Source organism: Panulirus ornatus, chromosome 12 (genome assembly GCF_036320965.1).
Source record: "Panulirus ornatus isolate Po-2019 chromosome 12, ASM3632096v1, whole genome shotgun sequence".
Classification (NCBI taxonomy): Eukaryota; Metazoa; Arthropoda; class Malacostraca; order Decapoda; family Palinuridae; genus Panulirus; species Panulirus ornatus.
In genome coordinates this window covers 21522284-21549223 of record NC_092235.1, presented here as the reverse complement: position 1 = coordinate 21549223, position 26940 = coordinate 21522284, and the positions used below count along the sequence as shown (strand labels likewise).

At 37.7% G+C, this 26940-nt stretch overlaps 1 protein-coding gene across 1 annotated transcript in view; it reads right to left on the bottom strand.

Annotated features, from left to right (window-relative positions):
* Nucleotides 1-26940, bottom strand: part of LOC139751841 (protein MEMO1) — an 81081-nt gene that overhangs the window by 12148 nt on the left and 41993 nt on the right. Inside the window, exons 5-6 of the mRNA XM_071667469.1 lie at nucleotides 19063-19174; nucleotides 6358-6463 (exon numbers count right to left, since the gene is read on the bottom strand). Of these exons, the coding sequence (XP_071523570.1) occupies nucleotides 6358-6463; nucleotides 19063-19174 (218 nt within the window). The remainder of the gene's footprint in view (nucleotides 1-6357; nucleotides 6464-19062; nucleotides 19175-26940) is intronic.

Below are 26940 nucleotides of genomic sequence, written 5' to 3'. Positions count from 1 at the left end.
TCGCAAACCTACATTCACTGAGAACCAATCACTTTCCTCACTTCCTACTCATACACATGCCATACATCCTCGATAAAAACTTTTCACTGCTTCTAGCAACTTGCCTCCCACTCCATATATTCTTAATACCTTCCACAGAGCAACTCTATCATATGCCTTCTCCAGATCCATAAATGCCACATACAAATCCATTTGCTTTTCTATGTATCTCTCACTTACATTCTTCAAAGCTAACACCTGATCCACACATCCTCTACCACTTCTAAAACCACACTGCTCTTCCCCAATCTGATGCTCTGATATGTAAATGATATGTAATGATATGTAAATATATAAATGATGAACATGAAATAAAAAATTACATTTAGTATGTAAAAAATATATAAATAATACATGGGAATAACATATGGGCAGTGTGAAGTCACACCTGACAAAAAACTATAAAGTGTGTAACACTTCTAGGTGTAAGCAGGATGAAACTACACAAAAAAAAAAAAAAAAATAAGCATTATATACTTATAAAATTATAGAGGATCAGTGCTACCAACATGGCTCACCCCAGTCAATCACCATCATCCCACACTAAGAGAGGAAATTATACTCTTTTGGGTATTCTATTCATTAACATATGTTACAGAAATATTCTGTACATGCTTTTCTTTTGTTTTCTGCACTGGGGAAGTGTCACTTCAGAGGGATTGCAGATTTTTTCACACAAAATTCAACCAAATTCAATAAAAAATCAGGAAATAGATTGAAATAGCCATCTTTCTTTCAACAAGAAAAAATCAAAAGAAATAACGAGCAATTACTTGAATACTCGCCATCAACAGAGTTGTATTCCTCAGCCTATATAATGTTTTTCAAGTGATTGGGAAAACTAGCTGTGGCTTCACATGATCTGCACTTGTAGATTCCCTTGCTCCATTTCCAACATGCATTGACAAAGATCTTCACAATGAGAATTCACTTGTTCTGGGCAAGTTTGGAATATAGGGGAGTGCATATATGGGTGCCAAATCACTTTGGCAATTGCTCTCCAGTAGCCTCCAGACAGATTATATATACATAATCTTTCATCTTGTAAGGAAAAAACATCTGCAAAGGTAAAACACCTACATATTTAAGGCAAGGAAACAAAAACTCTGAAGATGTCATCCCTTACTCACTTTGAAGAACTGGCTAGGTTCACTTTCCTACTGAACAAGAGGGTTGTAAGTTTTTTGGGCCTTACTCCCACTGTAGGCACTGCTGAGACCCATCTTACTTTCTTTTGGGTCTTGCCCTCAATCGACATTTCAAGCATCTCAATTTTCTATAGATGAGAAATTTCTACCATCATTTCTTTGCTGAAAATGATTATAAAATCATCAAGTAAACTCCTCATCTTGTCAGTGTTCTTCTTAACAGCATGTACTGTGCTCTCCCCAAGGTCAAATACACAATCAAGTGCAGACACACCCTTGTCTACTTTTAAGTTATCTCCATATTTCTAACTTAGTTTCCAGTCAATGCACTACCAGGTCACTAAGATGCTAATGCAAGAAGTCAATAGGATTGCCAATTCTATACACTACAAGATGAGAGCAAGCAGTACAGGTCTGCACACAATAATGGACAATGTGACACTGAGTGAGAAAACACAGACTGCCTTACATATACTCACTCACCACTCCAACAGCTCCCATCAGGCCTTATGTGCACCAACAGCATAGTGAGAGTCCATGCACACCTAAAATGGTTGCATGAGCTTCACACATGAAACCCAGCCAAATGCAAACTTGTGACTTCTTTTTACACAAAGCATGGGAGTAGAAGAAAGATGGTTGTTGAATAATAGCAACAACACGTGAATTCAGTGAAATTGCACGAACCAAGATATAGGTGAATGAAAAGGGTTGAAGAATGGGACAAATAAGGGATGAGGAAAAATATCTAAAGAGTTTAGGAAGAAGTGGAAGATCTGCCTTTAACAGAGTTTGGAAAGAAACAGCAGATGCCAACAACTAAATCAATCAAGTGACATGACAGTAACCTGCCATGCATTACATGGTCAAGCTAATAGATGGGGCACATGTTTGGCATCTCTGGGAAAGGAGTTGCAGATGATAGGGGCAGAGTAAATGGAAAAGTGGCATGTGGTCAAGAGAAAGGTATATGAGCTGAAAATGAGGGCAAAAGAGAGATGGGGTGAGTGAGTATCCATGAATTTCAGAGAAAATAAGAGAGTGCTTTGGAAGGAGGCAAATAATGTGAGGAGAACATTTTCATCACATGTGGTTTCACTTGTTACAACTCTGAATTCTCTGTTGATTTCATATTCCTTGGATGCTTCATGGAATACCTACCTACGAGTACCTACAATGAAAGTTTTGCTTAAAAGGTAGGACTAGGATGAGGAGCTCAGCACATCTTAAACAACAGAGCAAGAGAGGCTTTTGGGTAATGGGGTCTGAACACTTACGAGAAAGCATACATTGACTGAATTAACTGGATCGATATGGTATCTCTGGAGCAATGTGATGTAAAGGGGTTACACCCAAGCATATGAAGCAATCATAATAAACCAAAGAACAGACTGTGGGGCTTGGCTGGATGGTAGACTTTGTTTTCAGTGCATTAACCATAACAGTTACAGAGATGGAGTGTGCAAATATGGCAACTGCTAACTCATTTCCAACTCCAACTCGCTAAGGCAGGAGCAGCAATTAAGTACAAAAATAAAAGTTAAGAAGTTTGAAAAACTTTTTCTCTCTGTGGAGGTGTAACACAAAGACAAGAGCATCTGCAGGGTAATTCAGAATTAAGACCTGCTAACTTACATTCTTACCGGTAGAGAAACACTGGCCTTCCCCACTAGTCACTATTCAACCAACTGTCGTAGTAACAGCTCACTCATTTCAGGTCCACCTTCAGAGAATCAGAGACCACAATACTGCTGAAGCCAATGACAATCACTCCAAGGCAATTTCCCATCTAGCAACTAAGAATTTGAAGAGCATGGGCATAATCCCAAAAGTGGTTGTGAAAATGTTTAAGAAAGAAGGAGGGGAAGAAAAGACAAATAAAGAATCTGGAAAGGAAAAAAATGCTCATGGGACCCTACCGCATAGAAAAGGGATTTCAAATTTCAAAACCTATACCTCTCTTATAGTTACCTATTTGTATTATATGGGAAGGGAGTTTTACACTTATGGAGCCCAATCTCTTGAATATTCTCAACTATCACAAAACCTTTCACAGCTATGTTTGCTGTTTGCATCAATCATGTTCTCAAACACTTTTTCATTCTATTGCATTTATTGAGCACTTAAACTATAAAAGTATTTCTTTACATCACTTTTAACAACATTAATTTTAACAAGCTTCTTACTTAACCATGTTATGTCATCTGGTTGCTCTATCTCTACATCTCTTGAGGATCTGTTTACTGTCCACATTGTCAATCTCTTTCAGAGACTTAAAGGTTAAGTTCAAGTCACCCCCCTCACTCTCACCTCTTCCAAGGTGGGTAATTTAAAGCCTCTGGCCTCTTCCTGGAACTTAGCTCTCTTAATTTACCTTCTCTAGTTGCCCTCCTCTGGACCTTCTCAACTGGCTCTCTGTGCTTCTTTGGGTGCAATGAGCAAACATGGCCTTAAGCAGAATATGACTAGCTTGCTAAATATTTCCTAATCCAGATACTTGAGGGTTATTCTGAATTTTGCCAAAAGACAATTTGTTTCCCTAACTATTCTAACATGGGAATTTGCAATAGGTTAGGAATGATGCTGACTCCCAGGTCCTTCCCACATACAGAATCTCAAAGCTTATTTCCTGCTATATAATTAACATACTGAGGCTGTCTTTCACCTTGTCCTATTCTCAATACTTTATATTTGCTAAAGCTGAATTTTATCAACCATGCCTCACACCAACTTTGGTGTGTCTGTTTAAATCAACTTGTAAGCTGATACATTTCTCTTCGCTTTACACTTTCCTCAAGACCTTTGAATCATCTGCAAGCAAATTCTGGCAGGGGTCAATACCTTCAGGGAAATCATTTATGCATAGCCTAGAACTGAAACCAGTCGCACTCTGCTTGTCAGCTCAATCACTTCAGAAATGGCCACTCTAATGTGTATCCTTAGTTCCTTTCCACTGAAATAATTTATTCATTGAAAGAGTTCCCTCCTTATTCCTGTCTGGTAATCTGCTTCCTAGGCAGTACAATTTTCAATCCTCTGTGGAAATCCAGACACTCTCTCTTATATTCATAGACTTTGGAGAAATCACATGAGCTTAAAGGCACCCAGATCACCAACACTATCTATCCATTTCCCCTACCAAAGAATATTTTTCTAGCACTTAACTGAGCCACAGCATTTTCTATTTCTATACATTCTTCTTACTTGTACACTTGCTAGACATGTAACTTGACTTAGCTACAAAATCTTTAATTTTCTCTGCATTATTCTTTATTGTTCACATGCTAGATTCATGAGTACTATCAAAATGTCCCAAGGGAAGAAACAAACATGTTAGTCTGAGTCATTTGGTGATTTAGTTTAGTTTTAATACCACCCTTAGTTTCTTTGTGTGAGTGTCATGATGCAAGTAAAAATATCCAGAAAGTAAACAATAAATACATCAAATCACAAACATGATGCAAAGATGGTATGAGGGTGAAAGCTGGGATTACAATGGGACTCAAAATGATTCATGAGTAGAGGAGTGTGTAAGACTCCTAAACATGAAGGCCCAGGCTTGAGTGTATGAAGTGGACTGAAAGTTTGTACAAACAGTGTTTTTCACAGCAATTAGCAATTTAGGTCTAGCTAGCCTAACACTGGCATTCTTTTTTTTTTTGTGTCCAAAGAATATGCAATGTACTGAGTGTCATGATGGTAGTACAAAAATATCCTTAATAAAATTTCTTCTGCTGAAATCTGTCATAACAAGGAGCAGAAACACATGTCTGGGCTTGAATAAGTGTTTTCCTCACATATGATGCTAACAAAGCCTCCTTTTCAGTAACAAAAAAAATATGTAGTATTGAATAGATAAAAACTAAGGGAAAGAAATCTAATTGTGACTCTTAAATGGACAAAAAATCTGCTACATACAAAGCATTTTCTAATGCAGCTAGTGACTTGAGTTTAGCTAGCTTCACCCTTATACTTTTATTTAATATCAAGGACAAGGAAATGAAATGCCTGTACAATGAGTATAAACTGATTCTTGACATATATATCATAAAAGGAACACAAATACAAAAAGAGAACATGGGATAGAAAAAGTGGAATAGGAGTAACTAGTTTACTGCCATATCTATCCTATCCTGGTATTTCTAAGCCAAAACAAATAAAATATAAGTACATATGTAAACAATCCATTTGATTTTCAAACAAAGCAGGAGTCTGAGCATAAACAACTGTAATATTACAAAAACTCCTCTATATCAACTGATCTGCTACTTATCAAATTAAAATTCTTTTTCAAAGAGAGTCATCCAAACAAATGAGGAGTGGAGGAATAAGTGAGAATAGAGATGAAATACTAGGCAGGTGCCTGATGTAGAAAAAACATAATTCACAAATACACAAAGTATAGTGAAGAAGGTGTCATGTTACAAACCATCCTACTTACAATGAGGACTACAAAGTATTCTTTATAAACATTGGAAACTGAAAATCTTACCACATCAACCCATAGCTTCAATACTTTCATTTATAAATCTATTCATCCATACATAAAAGCTCTAAGGTGCTACCAGACTCCACCTGCCAGGGGTTACACCGAGAGCAAGAAGTCACTTTGGCAAGGCTGTGTCACTGACAATGGGCAGAAAGGAGTACAGTTTTGTCAAGGGCCTTATCACCCCAAAGAAGTCTATCATTTCCCTTCTCCCACATGCAGTACAACCTTGAAGCTACATAAGCCCCATAAAAAGGGGTCCTGTGGTTGTTTACAATACTGATGACAATAATTCTAATCACTCTACACATTTCCCTTCCAGCCATTGTAAATCTTTATAATTAATAGTATTATCCACAAAACTCTTTCTGCAGATCAATTTTAAAAGCTACTCTGTAAAACAAAGCACTGGTGGTAATTATGAATTACGTAAATTCTAGCCAGGGAAAATCAAGGATGAATCTTCATAAAACATACAATCAGCTACAAGATTGCCAAACTCACCCTTCAAATGATGGGTGCCAACCACAATTCATCTTGTTTCCAGCTTTTATCATCACTCTGTTGAGACATGAATTATACATTTGTTGAAGTGTAGACCATGCTGATGTGCAGGTTATGCTGAGCTGTGGATATGTTCAGGTTTAGACTGTGTTAAGGTGTGAACTGTGCAATACTCACTTGAGGGTCAGCCAAATACGGTGCAAGGAGACGTCCATACAGTATCTCTCGTTCAGGCGTCAAGGATCCCACTAAGATGGGCACAATGGTGAAGTGGTCCCGGAAACTGAACCACAAAGAACAATAAAAACTGCTCACACTCCAGTGAAATGGTAAGTTAGGTACATCAAGAATATGGAATTATTAATGATTACATCACCTGAAATTATGCAGGTTCTCTTATCCACAACTCAACATTTCAAAACACAAAAATAATATATGTTATTCAATGTACAATGCTTATTACTGGGAGAGTTTGTATGCTATCAAAGAGTGAAGCTAGCTTTTACAAGGTCCAGGAGGGTAAAAATAGACAACAATGATTTGACAAGGTAGTGGGACCCAATGTTGCCCGTAACTCAAGACCGAAACATACTTCTTATAGCTGTCTACTATGTCATCCTCTCTCCTCTCTATGTATTTAAGTGGGAGACACACTGATCTAACAAGTTTCAGCAGAATAATGCAGTCTAATATATCATATGTAAACATTCTACTGATTTTATAAATCTAGCAGCACATATAACCTTCACCAAGAGGGCCTTAATAGACATTCATCTATTTCCAAATAAGGCAATTCTTAAATTTAAGTCAGTCTGCCTTTTGAAATGGTTAGTAAGCATAGGTACAACTGTATTTTGTCAATATGTCAAGTGAAAAGGATCTGACCATGGTGCACATTAAAATCAGACTACTTCTAAAGTGGGAAAGTGGTTAACATGAGGAAAAGATGCTTAGAAAATAAACCATGTAAATCAGCATGAGATAAAGGGTAGAAAATAAAAGACAGAAAGAGAGGACAAGATTTGGTAACACCATGAAACAAAAACTTGAGAGCAAACATGAAATGAGAAAGGAGTTCTGCATCATTGTTCTAGCAGGAGAAATCTGTGGACTATGGCACGTTACTCGAAGGATCACAGGCCACCACTATATAATACTATGGAAAAGGGAGGATATTATGAAGATATAAAAAAAGGAAGCAAGAACAGTAAAAATGAGGCAGACCTAAACTGGAAAAAAATTAATGCTTTGTTCAATGGAAATAAAAGATATTTTGTTTTGAAGAAATTATGAGGAAAGGAGAAATATCTGCAAATTGCAATATCTGATATAATGGGATTATATATACAGAAGATAGAGGTAACATTTGAGAATCTACAGAGAGAGACAAAAGTAAGGTAAAGCAATTTCAAGCATGCGTTGACGTGGTTATGAGAGGTGATGTGAAAATAGCAAAATGTATAGAGAGATTAAGATATAATGGGGGAAAAATGAAGGAGGGCTATAAGGAGGTATGCATGTGCTTCCCTAAAGTATGTCAATTATATACCCTTCCCTTAATTTGCAAAAGTTCATCTGCATGTATTCAGTTTTGCATTGCTTATTTTTCAACACCTAATATTTGCTCAGCATTGGGGTCATTCATACATACACAGGTTGAAAGCCTAAGGTTTTAGCTTCACTACCCTCCAATTACAAAATTGATGACCAGTTAATCCCAGGCATAGCTGAGGAATGATTTTCTCAGTCTACATATTTTTCTTATAGTTGACAGCATCTGTTTGACTAGGTATTATGGCACTGTTATGGTGTCTGTTTAATGAATATCAAACAGTAAAATTTTCAGTGGTGGATAACCATAACAAAAATATGATTCCCAAAAAATAGAAATAAAAAAAAAATTTCTGATATATTCCATATAAATGAGGCTGTGTAACAATACACTGGTTGACAGTGAAAGCCTTCTCCTTGAAAGTCTACCAGAACACGAATTCCAGCAGAGAAATAATATCATTTCCATTTGGAGCATGGGCTTTCCTTACTCTCAAGGAAACACAGTATGTATACCCAGTCTAAATGAATTCCATCTAACAGAACTCAAAATTAAAGGTAACCTGCTTTCCTCAAGTGTAAACATATGCCATGTATTTAGAAAGTCCATCCACAAAAGCTTGTTATTGTGCAAACACATTATTTTCAAGAGGAGCAGTGACCTTGACCTCTGGCCTCTTTCATCTCAAAATCAAGTGACCTTCCTTGCCCGAAGGAAAAAAAATGCCCTGTCTTAATGAAACACCTCCCACAGAACTGCAGTTATTGTGCAACAAAATCATCTACAGGTGTAAGAGTGACCTACAGCTTTTATCTTATAATTCAAAATGTCAGGATATTTTTGTCCTAAATGTAATGCACATGCTACAAGTCAGTGATATCAACCCAAGTAAATTCTAATTATTGCAAAGCAATGAAATCACACCTCCAAATCAACTCCAAATCATCACCATCAATCCAATTTACCATTATTACTATGATTATAATTATTGTAAGCAATGCATTACAGGTTAAATCATAAAGGTCCCGGCCAGCAATGTTAGCAACTGTATGACATAATAATGGTGTTTCTATATTTTCTTTTTCATGTTAGCTGAGATGACACAGGCAGCTGAGGCCATAACCAAGGCCATCCTAAGTACACTATTTCATGTGTGGCGGGAATGGATGAAGGCAGCTAGTATGAATATGTACATATGCATATATGTATATGTCTGTGTATGTATATGTAAGTATACGCTGAAATGTATAGGTATGTATATGTGTGTGGGTGGGCATTTATGTATATACATGTGTATGTGGGTGGGTTTGGGCAATTCTTTCATGTGTTTCCTTGTGCTACCTCACTAACGCAGGAGACGGTGAGTAAGTATAATATAAAGATTAATAAAAAGTAATGTAGAGGGTTTCAGAAAAGAAGAGAGAATGTTGGGGTGAAGAGAGTGGTGAGAGTAAGTGGGCTTGGAAAGGAAACTTGTGAGAGGAAGTACCAGGAGAGATTGAGTGCAGAATGGAAAAAGAAGAGAGCAAATGATGCAAGGGGAGTGGCGGAGGAATGGAATGTACTTAGGGAAGCAGCGATGGCTTGCACAAAAGATGCCTGTGGCATGAGAAAGGTGGGAGGTGGGAAGATTAGAAAGGGTAGTGAGTGGCGGGATGAAGAAGTAAGATTGTTTGTGAAAGAGAAGAGAGAGGCATTTGGATGATTTTTGCATGGAAATAATGCAAATGACTGGGAGATGTATAAAAGAAAGAGGCAGGAGATCAAGAGAAAGGTGCAAGAGGTGAAAAAGAGAGCAAATGAGAGTTGGGGTGAGAGAGTATCATCAGATTTTAGGGAGAATAAAAAGATGTTTTGGAAGGAGGTAAATAAAGTGCGCAAGACAAGAGAACAAATGGGAACATGAATGAAGGGGCTAATGGGGAGGTGATAACAGATAGTGGTGAAGTGAGAAGGTAATGGCGTGAGTATTTTGAAGGTTTGTTGAATGTGTTTGATGATAGAGTGGCAGATATAGGGTGTTTTGTTCAAGGTGGTCTGTGAAGCGAGAGGGTCAGGGAGAATGGTTTGGTAAACAGACAAGAGGTAGTGAAAGCTTTGCAGATGATGAAAGCCAGAAAGGCGGCGGGCTTGGATGGCACTGCAGTGGAATTTATCAAAAAGGGGGGTGACTGTTGTTGACTGGTTGGTAAGGATATTCAATGTATGTATGGTTCATAATGAAGTGCCTCAGGATTGGTGGAATGCGTGCATAGTGTCACTGTACAAAGGCAAAGAGGATAAAAGCGAGTGTTCAAACTACAGAGGTATAAGATTGTTGAGTATTTCAGGGAAATTATATGGGAGGGTATTGTTTGAGAGGGTGAAAGCATGTACAGGGCATCAGACTGGGGAAGAGCAGTGTGGTTTCAGAAGTGGTAGAGGATGTGTGGATCAGGTGTTTGCTTTACAATGTATGTGAGAAATACTTAGAAAAACAGATGGATTTGTATGTAGCATTTATGGATCTGGAGAAGGCATACGATAGAGTTGATAGAGATGCTCTGTGGAAGGTATTAAGAGTATATGGTGTGGGGAGGTGAGTTGCTAGAGGCAATGAAAAGTTTCTATTGAGGATGTAAGGCATGTATACGGGTAGGAAGAGAGGAAAGTGATTGGTTCCTAGTGAATGTCAGTTTGCGGCAGGGGTGTACGATGTCTCCATGGTTGTTTAATTTGTTTATGGATGGGGTTGTTAGGGAGGTGAAAGCAGTTTTGAAGAGGGGGCAAGTATGCAATCTTTTGTGGATGAGAGGGCTTAGGAAGTGAGTCAGTTGTTGTTTGCTGATGATACAGTGCTGGTGGCTGATTCAGGTGAGAAACTGCAGAAGCTGGTGACTGAGTTTGGTAAAGCGTGTGAAAAAGGAAGGCTGAGAGTAAATGTGAATAAGAGCAAGGTTACTAGGTTCAGTAGGGTTGAGGGACAAGTCAATTGGGAGGCAAGTTTGAATGGAGAAAAAGTGAAGGAAGTGAAGTGTTTTAGATATCTGGGAGTGGATTTAGCAGCGGATGGAACCATGGAAGCGGAAGTGTCACAGGGTGGGGGAGGGGGTGGAGGTTCTGGGAGCACTGAAGAATGTGTGGAAGGCGAGAACGTTATCTCAGAGAGCAAAATTGGGTATGTTTGAAGGAATAGTGGTTCCAACAACGTTATATGGTTGCAAGGCATGGGCTATAGATAGGGTTGTGCAGAGGAGGGTGGATGCATTGGAAATTAGATGTTTGAGGACAATATGTGGTGTGAGGTGGTTCGATCGAGTAAGTAAAGAAAGGTTAAGAGAGACATGTGGTAATAAAAAGAGTGTGGTTGAGAAAGCAGAAGAGGGTGTGCTGAAATGGTTTGGTTATATGGAGAGAATAAGTGAGGAAAGATTGACAAAGAGGATACATATGTCAGAAGTAGAGGGAATGAGGGAAAGCAGGACACCAAATTGGAGGTGGAAGGATGGAGTGAAAAAGATTTTGAGTGACTGGGGCCTGAACCTTCAGGAGGGTGATAGGCATGCAAGGAACAGAGTGAATTGGAATGATGTGGTATACCAGAGGTTGATGTGCTGTCAATGGACTGAACCAGGGCATGTGAAACATCTGGGGTAAACTATGAAAAGGTTTATGGGGCCTGGCTGTGGATAGGGAGCTGTGCCTATGGTGCATTACACATGACAGTTTGAGACTGAGTGCGAACGGATGTATCCTTTTTTTGTTTGTTTTCCTGGCACTGCCTCGCTGAAGCAGGGGGTAGCAATGCTGTTTCCTGTGGGATGGGGTAGCGCCAGTAATGGATGAAGGCAAGCAAGTATGAATATGTACATGTGTATATATATATGTATATACCTCAGCATGTGTATGTATGTATGTGTATATGCTGATATGTAGATGTATGTATATGTGTATATGTTGATATGTATATGTATGTATATGTGCATGTATGGATGTTTATGTATATACATGTGTATATGAGTAGATAGACCATTCTTTCTATGTCTGTTTCCTGGCACTACCTCACTGACACGGGAAATGGCTATCAAGTATAATAAATGTAAATAAATAAATAGTCAAAAGTACTTGGGAAAAGGGAAAATATAAGGAAATGAAAGACAAACAGTGTCTATGGATGAGATCATCAAGATTAAGTTTTTTTTCCATAACTGATACTAGGGTAATAATTGTTTGTAATATGCAACAGTGACTTAGACATCAATGCTTGACACTAGAAGGGTGAATAGAGATCAAAGCCTCTCATACTGACTCACCTTACCATGCAAGGTGAATAGAACTAATTAGTTAACAAAGAAAACTTTGTGGGACATATACAAAAATTTTCTCCATGCTCTTATGAAGCAGCTGATCCACCATATGAAAAGGGGAATAGAACTGTGGATAACACTCTAAACAAGTGAGTTATTGGAACATTTCACCTGCAGTGCACCCCATATCAAGAGGAACAATGAACCAATCTCCTAGCCTTCTATTGCATGCTAGATGCATAAAAACACATTCATAATGAAAATGATCCTACCCTCTAAACTTCTAATTTTCAACTCATAGACCCATAGAGAGACCTTTACAAAAGTCCACATGCAGTACAGTATAGGTGTCATCTTCGGGATAAGTCTAGGAAAAGTGGACACGTAAATGAAGAGAATCATAACTACTGTCATGCCTGTCTAAGCAAGACAGCAACAGCAAGGTAGCTGTAATTCAGAAATAGAAGTCAGTAAAAAAAAGAGTTGAATGAAATGGATGGAAATATTGTATTGTAAGAGAAGAAAGCCTTAAACAGCAAATTCAAGGAAGATGACAGGAAAAAAGCTGCAATAAAAATAATCTAAGGCAAACAACATCACGGAAGGTTTGTGGAAAAAGAAAACCGAACACGAATTTTGAAAAACTCTCTTCTGAGTCCCGACAAGTTGAATTATGGGTTCCAGCATTTTGTTCCAATTCATGATTTACATGATCAAGGAAACACATCAACAAACCTTTCCATGAAATCCATGTACATTAAAACCTCTGTTACCCGTAATTCAAGATGACAAAATGTTCAAAACAATGAATGTTTTTAAATTTCATTTGGCAACCATTAATAATCCAAAAACATTGAAAAATTAATAAAACACATAAAAATATTTCAAATTGTGCATATACCACATTGAGGCAATTACCACCCAGTGTTTTGTGGTGCTGGTGATTGTTACTGTCTCCCACGTGCTTCTAGTGTGGTGTGTGTTGTTCTTGCACATTTGTGTATTTTGTGCAGCCTAGATTACTATTGTGTACAATGGTTCCTTTCAAACACTGTCAGCAATTGCCTGAGCACACCTCAAAGCTATAAATCTCACATGAAATGCAAGAGGAATGTTTTATGCTTCAAAAAGATGGAGCTGTGTAGGGGAATGGTTACGGGCAAGTCTACGACAGCACTTATGAAAGACATCAATATCAAAATGACAACAATTTACATCATCACCGAGCAGCAGGAAAAGAGCATAGCACTTAGCGGTGCTTACTTGCTTCAATATATCAATTTTTCCAATATGTAAAATATCTATAACAAGGTAAAAAGTTTTAAATCATTACAATTTCTGAATTATTTAATGTATTAAAAAAAAAACTCAAATAACAGGAAATACTGTTACCCAAAATGGTTGATTCCCCAAGCATTTTGGATACAAGAGGTTTTACTATATAATGACCCCACCTCTGAAATGTCCAATACATAGCAATTAAAACACAGCATGAATAATCAACAATAAGTACTGCAAAGAAAGACTCACTTATGCTACCCAAAAGATTTTCATTTGGTATGATGCATCTCTTGGTGGAATTGCACTGGGAAATGATAACTCATTTTCATATCATGACAAGAACTTATGTTATTTTCCTTCAGTTACTAAATAATTTTCCTATGCTTCAATTTCTTTTTAACTAATTTCACCTCATCTATAATATCTTCCCTATGAAATGCTTAGGTCATGAGCGAAACATGTGAGGCTCTTCTACTGCATTCCATTTCCTCTTTTTAACATATTCCGTGATCTTGGTCATCAATCATGGATGACCGTTGGGATAAAGATCGGAATTTGTTGCAAAATTATTACCAGACGAATAATATGAGTACAGGAGACTTTGGATGTAAAAGTCCAAGCACTGGATAATTACTCTCAAATTTTATACAGGGACTGCTTTCATCCATGGTAGTGGTATGCTGTTATTTCAAGGTGGATCATTAATTCCTCAACTGTAAGTGGAGGAAAATAGCACTCTGCCCCTAGTAAAAAAAGGAAAAAAAAAAAAGAGAAAGATCTATGGGTTGAAATGAACTGAAACTAAGAAAAGGATACCATCCTCTTATCATGTTTGCAGTGTGTGCCTTAATTCAATTCTTGGAAAATGTAACAACTGGTAACCCATTACATTATCAGAAATCTGTCATACTTTTCATTAACCACATTACATGTTAATTAAGGCCCGGCCTTGATGAGAACTTTTATCTGTGATTAGATGTCCCCCCCAAAAAATATACATTTCATAGTTATTTACAATTTGAAAATCAGGTACCAACTACATTCAAATCAAATCATGACCTACAACCTAATGCTTCTATGCCATTAAGCATGCTTAGGATGTGATAAAAGTCACCTGAACAAGACTGAGTCTTCCTTCTAATGTTTTACATTTCTTCCATACATACATCTCTCTCCCTACCACAATTCTAAGGTCAAGAGACAACCATTTCTTAGACCTTAGGATGGTAATGGGTAAACAGTATAAAATGATATACCTACAAAGTGAACGTGATTCTACTACTTATGTAATGGTTGGAAAATATACTACGAAAAATTATAACTACAAAAATAATAACAGAAAATGAAAAGCAAAATATCCTATACCAGAGAATGGCTAGCAACCTGATGAGCGTGTGAACCATTGTTTGTCCCACCTGCTTGATTCATATCTAATATCTTTTAATCTATAAAAAATGCAACATCAGAAAAAAGTCACACAAAGGAAAGGCCTAATTCTTCACTATGGATAAGCAACCTGATACTTCGAGTTTGTTTTTGAAGCCTGCATTAAAAATCAGCCATGCCTACAAGGACGAAAAATTAAAAAAAGAAATTATCAATCACCATGTATCAGACAGAGGCAGCATAATAATGTAATAAACCTGCTACCTATTATACATGCATCGCAACAAAGCAACAAGTCAGAGCACGGACTTCTCATCATTTTCCCCAAGTGTCCAACAGAATGAGAAAATTAGCAAGAAAAGTAGGAGCTATGACACTGCTTGAGAAGTATAAGTTCTCATGGTAATAATATAAACTTTTCCCAAGTCAAACAAGTTTTGCTCCACTAAAGATCCATGACGTATCACACTGAGGCCTATTGATAGCAATTAGTCTTATTTTAAGAGTTATGAATCAACAGTGCCTAATTAGACATAGAACCTCATATTACCAAGATGCACTTACACTACGTCATAAGAAATTACACTGCAATAAGTGACCCCAAAATATTTTCATTTTGTTACCAATATACAGTATGCATAAATCCTGACTGAAAAAATATTCCTCAAGACAAAGCAAACAATGACAACAATGAGAGATCAGGAGAAACTTTACTTAAAAAATACATTTGCTTTGCAGAAGAGATCCTGAGGATAAATCAAAGGTCCAATTTAGGTACAAAAACTGATCAAGATTATCATTTATAATTTTGATTTGCTTCTATGTTCAAAGAATGTTCAACAAAAAACACAAGTTCCATTTTTTGTTAGCTAAGATGGCATAGGCAACCGAGGCCCAAATCCAGGCCATCTCATTAACAATATATAAATTATTATTATCATTTTTTCATTATTATACTTAATCGCTGTTTCCCACATCAGCGAGATAGAGCCAAGAAACAGACGAAGAATAGCCCATCCACTCATAAACACACATATATATACACAGGTCAAGAGAAAGGTGCAAGAGGTGAAAAAAAGGGCAAATGAGAGTTGGGGTGAGAGACTATCAGTAAATTTTAGGGAGAATAAAAAGATGTTCTGGAAGGAGGTAAATAGGGTGCGTAAGACAAGGGAGCAAATGGGAACTTCAGTGAAGGGCGTAAATGGGGAGGTGATAACAAGTAGTGGTGATGTGAGAAGGAGATGGAATGAGTATTTTGAAGGTTTGTTGAATGTGTCTGATGACAGAGTGGCAGATATAGGGTGTTTTGGTCGAGGTGGTGTGCAAAGTGAGAGGGTTAGGGAAAATGATTTGGTAAACAGAGAAGAGGTAGTAAAAGCTTTGCGGAAGATGAAAGCCGGCAAGGCAGCAGGTTTGGATGGTATTGCAGTGGAATTTATAAAAAAAGGGGGTGACTGTATTGTTGACTGGTTGGTAAGGTTATTTAATGTATGTATGACTCATGGTGAGGTGCCTGAGGATTGGCGGAATGCGTGCATAGTGCCATTGTACAAAGGCAAAGGGGATAAGAGTGAGTGCTCAAATTACAGAGGTATAAGTTTGTTGAGTATTCCCGGTAAATTATATGGGAGGGTATTGATTGAGAGGGTGAAGGCATGTACAGAGCATCAGATTGGGGAAGAGCAGTGTGGTTTCAGAAGTGGTAGAGGATGTGTGGATCAGGTGTTTGCTTTGAAGAATGTATGTGAGAAATACTTAGAAAAGCAAATGGATTTGTATGTAGCATTTATGGATCTGGAGAAGGCATATGATAGAGTTGATAGAGATGCTCTGTGGAAGGTATTAAGAATATATGGTGTGGAAGGCAAGTTGTTAGAAGCAGTGAAAAGTTTTTTATCGAGGATGTAAGGCATGTGTACGTGTAGGAAGAGAGGAAAGTGATTGGTTCTCAGTGAATGTAGGTTTGCGGCAGGGGTGTGTGATGTCTCCATGGTTGTTTAATTTGTTTATGGATGGGGTTGTTAGGGAGGTGAATGCAAGAGTTTTGGAAAGAGGGGCAAGTATGAAGTCTGTTGGGGATGAGAGAGCTTGGGAAGTGAGTCAGTTGTTGTTCGCTGATGATACAGCGCTGGTGGCTGATTCATGTGAGAAACTGCAGAAGCTGGTGACTGAGTTTGGTAAAGTGTGTGAAAGAAGAAAGTTAAGAGTAAATGTGAATAAGAGCAAGGTTATTAGGTACAGTAGGGTTGAGGGTCAAGTCAATTGGGAGGTGAGTTTGAATGGAGAAAAACTGGAGGAAGTGAAGTGTTTTAGATATCTGGGAGTGGATCTGGCAGCGGATGGAAACATGGAAGCGGAAGTGGATCATAGGGTGGGGGAGGGGGCGAAAATTCTGGGAGCCTTGAAGAATGTGTGGAAGTCGAGAACATTATCTCGGAAAGCAAAAATGGGTATGTTTGAAGGAATAGTGGTTCCAACAATGTTGTATGGTTGCGAGGCGTGGACTATGGATAGTGTTGTGCGCAGGAGGATGGATGTGCTGGAAATGAGATGTCTGAGGACAATGTGTGGTGTGAGGTGGTTTGATCGAGTAAGTAACGTAAGGGTAAGAGAGATGTGTGGAAATAAAAAGAGCGTGGTTGAGAGAGCAAAAGAGGGTGTTTTGAAATGGTTTGGTCACATGGAGAGAATGAATGAGGAAAGATTGACCAAGAGGATATATGTGTCGGAGGTGGAGGGAACGAGGAGAAGAGGGAGACCAAATTGGAGGTGGAAAGATGGAGTGAAAAAGATTTTGTGTGATCGGGGCCGGAACATGCAGGAGGATGAAAGGCGGGCAAGGAATAGAATGAACTGGATCGATGTGGTATACCGGGGTTGACGTGCTGTCAGTGGACTGAATCAGGGCATGTGAAGCGTCTGGGGTAAACCATGGAAAGCTGTGTAGGTATGTATATTTGCGTGTGTGGACGTATGTATATACATGTGTATGGGGGTGGGTTGGGCCCTTTCTTTCGTCTGTTTCCTTGCGCTACCTCGCAAACGCGGGAGACAGCGCAAAAAAAAAAAAAAAAGTAAATATCATCCCAGGGGAGAGGGGAGAAAGAATACTGCTCATGTATTCCCTGCATGTCATAGAAGGTTACTAAAAGGAATGGGAGTAGGGCACTGGAAATCCTCTCCTCCCATTTTACTCAAAAAAAAGAAAAGAAAAGAAAAAAAAAAACAGAGAAGGGGTCAAGGGGGGATTTTTTGCTGTCTGTTTTTGATGCTACCTTGCTAATGCAGGAAATGGAGAATATTTATGAAAAAATGCAAATATGTATGAATATATGTAAATACCCATAAAACAATAAGTAAATATATCAAATAGTGACCATAAATAGTGATGAATATCATTTAGTGAATGTAAGTCACAAGGTTCACTTCCCATTACACCTCCCTAACCCCCTAAGTCCCTATTTCTATCCGTGAATAAGAAGTTATCTTTAGCACAATCTCAAGGCCATATAAGTTATATTAGTTCACTTATTTCTACACATCTTTCATTTTCACATGTATTTCTTTCTTATACAGTGATGATTGGTTACTGAATTTGTGTCAGTGGTTCCCCCTGCTCTACTTCACCCGTTCTCCATTGGAGGGGGTCAACTTGTTAGCTTCAATGATATATGCTGGATACATATGGTATGTTTGCAGATATTCTTATACATTTATTTATGTATGATCCAATTTATAATCAGGAACAAACAATAAGAAGACCTTGGTTTTTTGTCAGTATCAATACAGAAATATTGCAAAGCCACCCACGGTTTAAGGGTAAAAATCATGCTAATATGGAAGACTATACCCCATGTTTTGTGGACAGAGAAAGTCCAGCAATCTACAGATAATCATTATGTTGTGAATACTATATACTGTACTCAAAACATTTTTCAAGAAAAAACTGTTACAAATTATAAAATGATCCATCAGATTCAGCATTCCCCCTGGTTCCATTAAAATGTTTCCAGTAAAATGTATATTGGATTAACCATAACTTCATATCTGAATTACTTCCAACCTAAGAAACTTACATGCAAACATCTAGAACTCTACAACAAGCAACCACAAAGATGCAAACAAAAAGTGTACATACAGTTAGTTAAACAAAAAGAAAAATGATGGTGTAATTACTCTATCACAGCCTTCTATTTGGAGACAACATGATATTCAACCAAGTTCTGGTATCAGTTCCCTTGAAAGTTTGACACTCATTTTAGATATGAATAAGGAAAAAATCAATTTGAAACCACATAAATATATGACTTAATCTTAAAAGAAAGTAAAGTAAACATATTACAATTAAATGCAGAGTGCTACAAATCAACTCACTCTTCCATAACTTTTGCAACGTAGGGGAGATGCATCTCAATGCTGTGTTCATCCTCATCTGCAGACACACTCATGGTCTCGAAGTGGCCTGTCTGATACAGCTCACTGTACACTGCAAAACAGTACATCGATATACAATCAGCTTACACTACACTTGGGTCACTCCATGCTTAAGCTCTGAATTTCAGGACAGTATGTTATCTAATTCTATCATCATTAGGCTGAATGAAAAAATCTGCATTCACTTCCTTTAATATTTTACTGGTGACTCAACTGTCCATTACATGCAAACTGTGTCATAACAAAACTATGATAATTTCCATGTACTAGTACATCCCTGCAATCTCACTGCATGGTCACATGCAGAATTTTCCCCAATAATTTCAACTGCTGTCCATCTGTACATCTTCAAGCATAAAAGACTAAGAGCAATGCTTGAAATTTTGCTGAGGAATTCTGTAAATTAGTTTAACAATCACACAACTAACGTAGGTGCTACTTGTGTGCAGTAAAAAATCAAATATGAGAGAAGAACTAGGTTGTCTCAGCAAGTATTCACATAGGGAAAGTAGTAGGAGGAAAACAAACAAAAAACTAAGGAAAAGAATGAAAGAGGCACAGGGAAACAGCAATTTTTGGAAGTAACTGCTATATCCCATGATATTTAGCTACCTACATAATGAAACTGCTGTATGTAAGGGGCTAAAAGACAAATATCAGTGGAGAAATGGCAATCCCTTACAGTCTGGCATGGTAGTGCTTTCATGGGTGACCGAGACAAATCAGCTAACAAAATACATGAAGAAATATGATAATGCAGTTACTTTTTTTTCCTTTCCACACTAAATAAGACTTTACTCCCAAAGCAAATAAAATTGTAAAATCATTTTAACAAAAAAAATACAGGAAAACAAGTTCTAGGTTGAAAGATTGTTTTCCAATCCATCTAGTTTCCCTGGACAAACATGCCCATAAAGTGCCCATCTTCACACTGCTGAACCTCTGAACCTCAGAAAATGAACATGACATCTAATTTCTTCACTGAAAAAAAAAATGCAATTCCTAAGTTCACCCCTTCAAGATCATGAACAAGGACTAACACAGCAGCTGGTCACTTCTCTGACAGAAAATCATAAGTATTTTTTTAAAAGTAGGAAAGGAGGAAGGTATGCCCAAGAGATGTCCAGGAAAACTAGATGAATTAGAGAGAAATTTGAAAGGCCAGTTTCCTTCCTCACTCACTGGATGTATGAGTATTCATCTAAACTAAAGAAGGTACATATCAGAACTGAGTGAAGGAGTAGTCCTTCAAATATCAATCCAACAGCATAAACATGACATGCTGGCCACTGAAAATGCTCTTGTTAGTCCAGACTTGATATCAACATGACCCTAAATAAAGAACTTCATGAGTAACTTTATTGTGAATAAAAAGAGAAACTTTATGGTAACTGTGAGTGTACAATATATGAAAGAAAAAAAAGCAGTATGGACCCAGCAGATAGTTTCTAACTTTAATAATGGAGTGAAGTATATAAACACTCCCCAGCAGCTCTTAAGGTAACAAAACCATGATGATACATGTTAACATCATTATCATTATCATTACATAACCAAGGACCTCTTTTTGAGGCTGTATAGGAGCAGGGAAATGATGATCTCCTTTGGAAACATAAGGTCCTTGACAAGAGTGTACTTCTTTCTGTCCAGTGATGATGATCCAGCCTCACCTAAAATGACTTCTCACTGGTGGTGTAACCACTTGCAGCTGAGTCCACTAACACCTTGATAATATAAACATGAGAATAGTAATCTTCTTAAATTCTGTAAGGTTCTAATCTTCAAGTTAAAGATCACAAGCACAGGAAATTGTAAGATATACTTTCAAATACTTCCTTAATAAGATTATCACATATAAGAAGTACTAGACACTTATGAAACCCTTAAAGAAAATTCTTTTACATCCACATCTAACAAACATATTACTGTAACAACACCAAAAATGGGTGTTCCAATAATCAATTCTTTCACTGCAGATGACCCATAGCAGGTTCAAAATATCTTTATACATCTCTTCACTATGGCTGACCCATATGAGGTTAATGAGTTTCATATTCCCCACATCCATTACAAAGTTCCCAAATACGATTTCTCCATCTCAATAGTCACCCACACAGTGTTACTTTATAGTACATATACATATCTAATGTCTGCTGGTTTGTGTTAATGTTTCTCTAGGTGTCAACACACAAATTACAAATATATTGCACTCCTTTGAAAACATTCTAGCTTTTATCTATCATCTGTTTCACCAGGATCACAAAAAAAAAAAGTCAAGCACAATATAGACCCATGATTATATGCTTTATTATGAGGGTGACTAGTCAGATCCAAAGGATCAGAGGGATGAAAGAGACTGCAGCAGTTGTGAAATACAGCATACTGACACAGCAGCCATGAAATAAACCATACTGAAGAACATCTGACCAGGCAACTATGCACAAACTCCTAGACTATGTCAGAAAAGAAAAAAATGTGCCGGCACAAAAACACAACTTCAACGCCTCTCTTCAAATAGATGTAATTTCCTACATTTGCCAGAATCAAATCTTTTTAGTTCGGAGAAGATTTTAAATACCTCATTTGAAATAGTGAAAATATCTTTTCATATCTATCGAGGATGGAAGGCATGTGTATGTGTAGGAAGAGAGGAAAGTGATTTATTCTCAGTGAATGTTGGTTTGCGGCAGGGGTGTGTGATGTCTCCGTGGTTGTTTAATTTGTTTATGGATGGGTTTGTTAGGGAGGTGGATGCAAGAGTTTTGGAAAGAGGGGCAAGTATGCAGACTGCTGTGGAGGAGAGAGCTTGGGAAGTGAGTCAGTTGTTGTTCGCTGATGATATAGCGCTGGTGGCTGATTCATGTGAGAAACTGCAGAAGCTGGTGACTGAGTTTGGTAAAGTGTGTGAAAGAAGAAAGCTGAGAGCAAATGTGAATAAGAGCAAGGTTATTAGGTAAGTAGGGGTGAGGAACAAGTCATTTGGGAGGTAAGTTTGAATGGAGAAAACTGGAGGAAGTGAAGTGTTTTAGATATCTGGGAGTGGATTTGGCAGCGGATGGAACCATGGAAGTGGAAGTGAATCATAGGGTGGGGGTAGGGGCGAAAGTTCTGGGAGTGTTGAAGAATGTGCAGAAGTCGAGAACATTATCTCGGAAAGCAAAAATGGGTATGTTTGAAGGAATAGTGGTTCCAACAATGTTATATGGTTGCGAGGTGTAGGCTATAGATAGACTTGTGCGGAGGAGGGTGGATGTGCTGGAAATGAGATGTTTGAGGACAATATGTGGTGTGAGGTGGTTTGATCGAGTAAGTAATAATAGGGTAAGAGAGATGTGTGGTAATATAAAGAGTGTAGTTGACAGAGCAGAAGAGGGTGTTTTGAAATGGTTTGGTCACATGGAGAGAATGAGTGAGGAAAGATTGACCAAGAGGATATATGTGTCAGAGGTGGAGGGAACAAGAAGTGGGAGACCAAATTGGAGGTGGAAAGATGGAGTGAAAAAGATTTTGGGTGATTGGGGCCTGAACATGCAGGAGGGCGAAAGGCATGCAAGGAATAGAGTGAATTGGAACGATGTGGTATACCGGGGTCAATGTGCTGTCAATGGATTGAACCAGGGCGCGTGAAGCATCTGGGGTAAACCATGGAAAGTTCTGTGGGGCCTGGATGTGGTAAGAGAGCTGTGGTTTTGGTGCATTATACATGACAGCTAGAGACTGAGCGTGAACGAATGTGGCCTTTGTGTCTTTTCCTAGCGCTACCTCGCGCACATGCGAGGGGAGGGGGTTGTTATTTCATGTGTGGCGGGGTGGCGATGGGAATGAATAAAGGCAGACAGTATGAATTATATACATGTGTATATATGTATATGTCTGTGTGTGTATATATATGTATACAGAGATGTATAGGTATGTATATTTGCATGTGTGGACATGTATGTATATACATGTGTATGTGGGTGGGTTGGGCCATTCTTTCGTCTGTTTCCTTTCGCTACCTCACTAATGCAGGAGGCAGCAACAAAGCAAAATAAATAAACATATTTTTGAAAAAGGTTTTGCGTATGCCCCTCTTGTGACAATCTACCCTGATGAACTACTCATTCTCTAACATTAAGTGGAAGCAAGACCAAGTAAACCATGAAGCTATCAAAATTTCAACTTTCCAGAAAAGCACCTACAGTGACCTTAGTATTGTAGACTTAGGAAAAAAGCCCCATCTGGATAAAAAAGTAGGGCTTTAAAGTAGGAGCATAACTGGATAAAAGTGATGAGGTTCCTAATGATAAACAGGTCTACCAAAAAAGGATCAAACACTACTGAAGCACACTGAATTTCATTTTTCAAATCTGAGTCAATCTGGAACACATCCCTAAAGCATTTATACCACAATACAAAGTAATCATCCAAATAATTGTTACTTTGACTACAACTGATATATTCATGTTCACTGTTTCTTATACATTTTTTCTTTCAAACACTAGTAGTCATATGAGTGAGAGAGTGCCAGGAACAGATGACTCAGCATCCTTTATTTGGCTCCTTCCTTTGTTCCCTCATTTGGAAAGTAATAAAGGAAGGGAGAATTTTCTAGTCCCCTGCTCCCATCCCTCTCAGTTGCCTTCAATGAAAACATTTCCAAAATACCAACTGGGTATAAAATTTTCAATTCTGTTTGCCAAACTCTCTCGTGGTGCTACTGGTGCAAATTGAATAGATAAATCCAAAAGAAACCCCTGGAACTATTCCCACCAAATTGAATTAGTGAAAAGAAAGAGGATGTTAAGTAATCATGCTCTACATTATATTAAAAGACAAAAAATTTGGGAAAGTGCCAACTGTTGCAAATGAAAGTTAAACTTATGATCTCAACAAAAATACACACACATGAACAGAATACTTAACAGTCCTGAACCAACTCGGCTCATGGTCCTGTTGAAGTTTCACCATAAGTGTTGAAGATGTATGTAAATAAGCAACATAAACCTCTTGAAATACTGTTAAAGGTGTTGCTGTAGAAAAAGGTAGAGTGCCATCAGAACGGAAATGGACAAACATCATAACCATATATAAGAAAGGGAACCAGAAGGAAGCCTTGAACTGCAGACTGGTCTCAATTATGAATGAAGTCTGTAAAGTTCTAGAAAAGGTTATTAGAAAGCTGATGGATGACTTCCTAAGGATAAGAGAAATTACCCAAATGAGACACAGCATGGTTTTATTGAAAAATAGTCATGTGTAGCAAACCTCTTAGATTTCTACGAAAGAGGAAGCTCGTCTTGGATAAAAGGGAAGGCTGGCTGATTGTTTGCAACTGAACTCACACATAAAAGACAGATTAAGAAACTGGATCACAAAAGAGAAATAAGGGGGGAAACTCCTTCAATGGGTAGAAGATTACCTCAGTGGAGGGGAACAGTGTATGTATGTCAGAGGAGCCTTCTCCGAAAGGGTTAAAGTGACCCATGGGAATGCTACAGGGTTCTGTAAATGATTGCCTAAAGGTATGGAGTCTTACCTGAATATGTTTGCAGGTGATGGAAAAGTAATGAGGGTCATAAGTATTGGAAGAATGGAACAGAATGACTGAGATGGCTAAAGCAGGCAATACATTAATTTGAGAGGAAGTGAGACACAGTAGCAAATGATGTTCTCCAGACGGGGCTCCACAAATGTAAATCCTTCATGTACAGTACAAGTTGGTAATTGCAAGAGTGAGGGGAGACCTGATCACAACCTTTAAATTTTTTAAATGGACTGACTGATGATGTAAACAGTGAACAGCTCTTCAAGAGAAGTAAACAGAGAACAACCAGACAAAGCAAAAAATTAAGAAAGATGAGATGTATCTCATAGCATGAGAGGCAGATTAATGGAATAAATTGAATGATAAATGGTAAACTGGACAAAATACAGAAATTCAAAATGTTATATGATAGAAGAGGACAGTGGTAAAGGACTCTACTTACTCAAGGTTACCACAATGAACAGTCACCTTTGGTGAGGTTGTATCATTGGGAATATAGTCTTGTAAAAAACTTCTCACTTTGAAGGAGTCAACATTTCCCAGCCACTGGAAGTAGTGCAGCCTTGGGCTGCACCACTGATGGGATAATAATCTCAAGGTGATTTTTCCCTTGTAGCCAAAAAGAAATGAAAATACCCATGTCTTTGCCAGAATGAGATTAAAACAGGCACTAAAAATATCAGAAACTTGAAAAAATATCCTCATAAAGGACACCTGACAAACTAAATCAAATCCACAAACTTCAACAACAGAAGAGAGCCTAACTCTCCATCATAACAAGGACAAAAGTGCGAGTTTCAACATCTTTGCAGCCTTTACCATCCAAAGAACTCTAATATCTTAATGCCCCTCTCCCCCCAAAAAAATCATAATTGGGAAATCTCTTGGGAAAAAAAAAATGAAAAAAGAATGAAAAGAAATACTTGCAGCTGATCCAAGGTCTGTTCCAGGAGATATATGCTACATATGAAGAACCTAACTCATACTGAAGACTACACAATAGAACTATCTTGTGAAACTAACGAAAAGTGACATGAACTCATGATCCATGCATAGGATAACTATTCACACTTTCACATATTCCTCAAAATTCATGCATGTAGTTACACCATGCCAAGATCTTAACACTATCAATGAAAAAAAAACTGGCTGTTGTTTTCCCAAAACTAAGAATGAACTGGAAAAAAAAAATTCTTATTTGAAACTAATGAAGTAGATCGACTTCAATAAAGTTCACCAACAACTCAAAACATGATCAAGATAAACTAGGCCTTAAATGCCAAGGCAACTAGGGAAAAAAATCATCCAAACAATAAGTGTTTTGCAAATGGATAAAACAGCCAATTAAGCAAAGGTGGTAAATCCAAAGAAACTCTGGGCCAATAATCAAGCCTAACCAGATTACACCTAAGCCATCTGATTCAAAAATCATTAGTTCATCATGTATATCAAACATTTCTAGCAGAATCCAAAACAGCCTGACCTCAAAACAATATGAATAACTTAGACACATCTAGTTTAATGAAGTAGAACATTGGAAATGTAATTAATGTAACCTTATTGTTTCATGGGGTACACTGTAGAACGAGGCTCCCCCCCTAACACACTACAGGGGTAAACAGCAGGACGGGGCTGTAAAAAAGACAATGAAAAAAAATCATGAAACAGGTTGATATGCAAAAAATGCAAAGAAATTGTGATTAGGAGGCTGAAAGGTATCTTGGTAGAAAATATAGATGACAGTAAATGAGATGTCAAGATGTTCAAGAATACAGTATAGTACTGCTGATAAATCAAATCACAAATATATAATGAACAAGATGGCAATTCAAAAGGGAAAAGGTGTCATGAAAAAGAAAGTGAAATGTGATATCATGGAAAAGAATAAGGTATAACAGCCAACAATGCTAGACATGGAACAAGCGAGCTAATGATAATATGTAACAAAGTGCTAGTATCTAAAAAAAAAAAAAAAAAAAAAAAAAAAAAAAAAAAAAGCGAAGTAAGAAAACTAAAGCAAACGTTATGAGGAGATAAGAGGAAAGAAGAGTTTGGTGAAAATGTAAATTGTAATAAAGTGAAATATAATTTTGATGTCTACAGATTAACAAAAAGCACATATAAAGGATAAGTTTACAGGAACCTAAAAAGACAAATAAATGATGGCAGAATACGATAAAGTTTTATCAGATGTTAGGGATTTAGATCAAGATTAAATCATCAGCAGCGAGTATGGATGATCCAGGATGAGGAAAATATGATGGAGAAGGAAAATTATATTTGGATGCAAG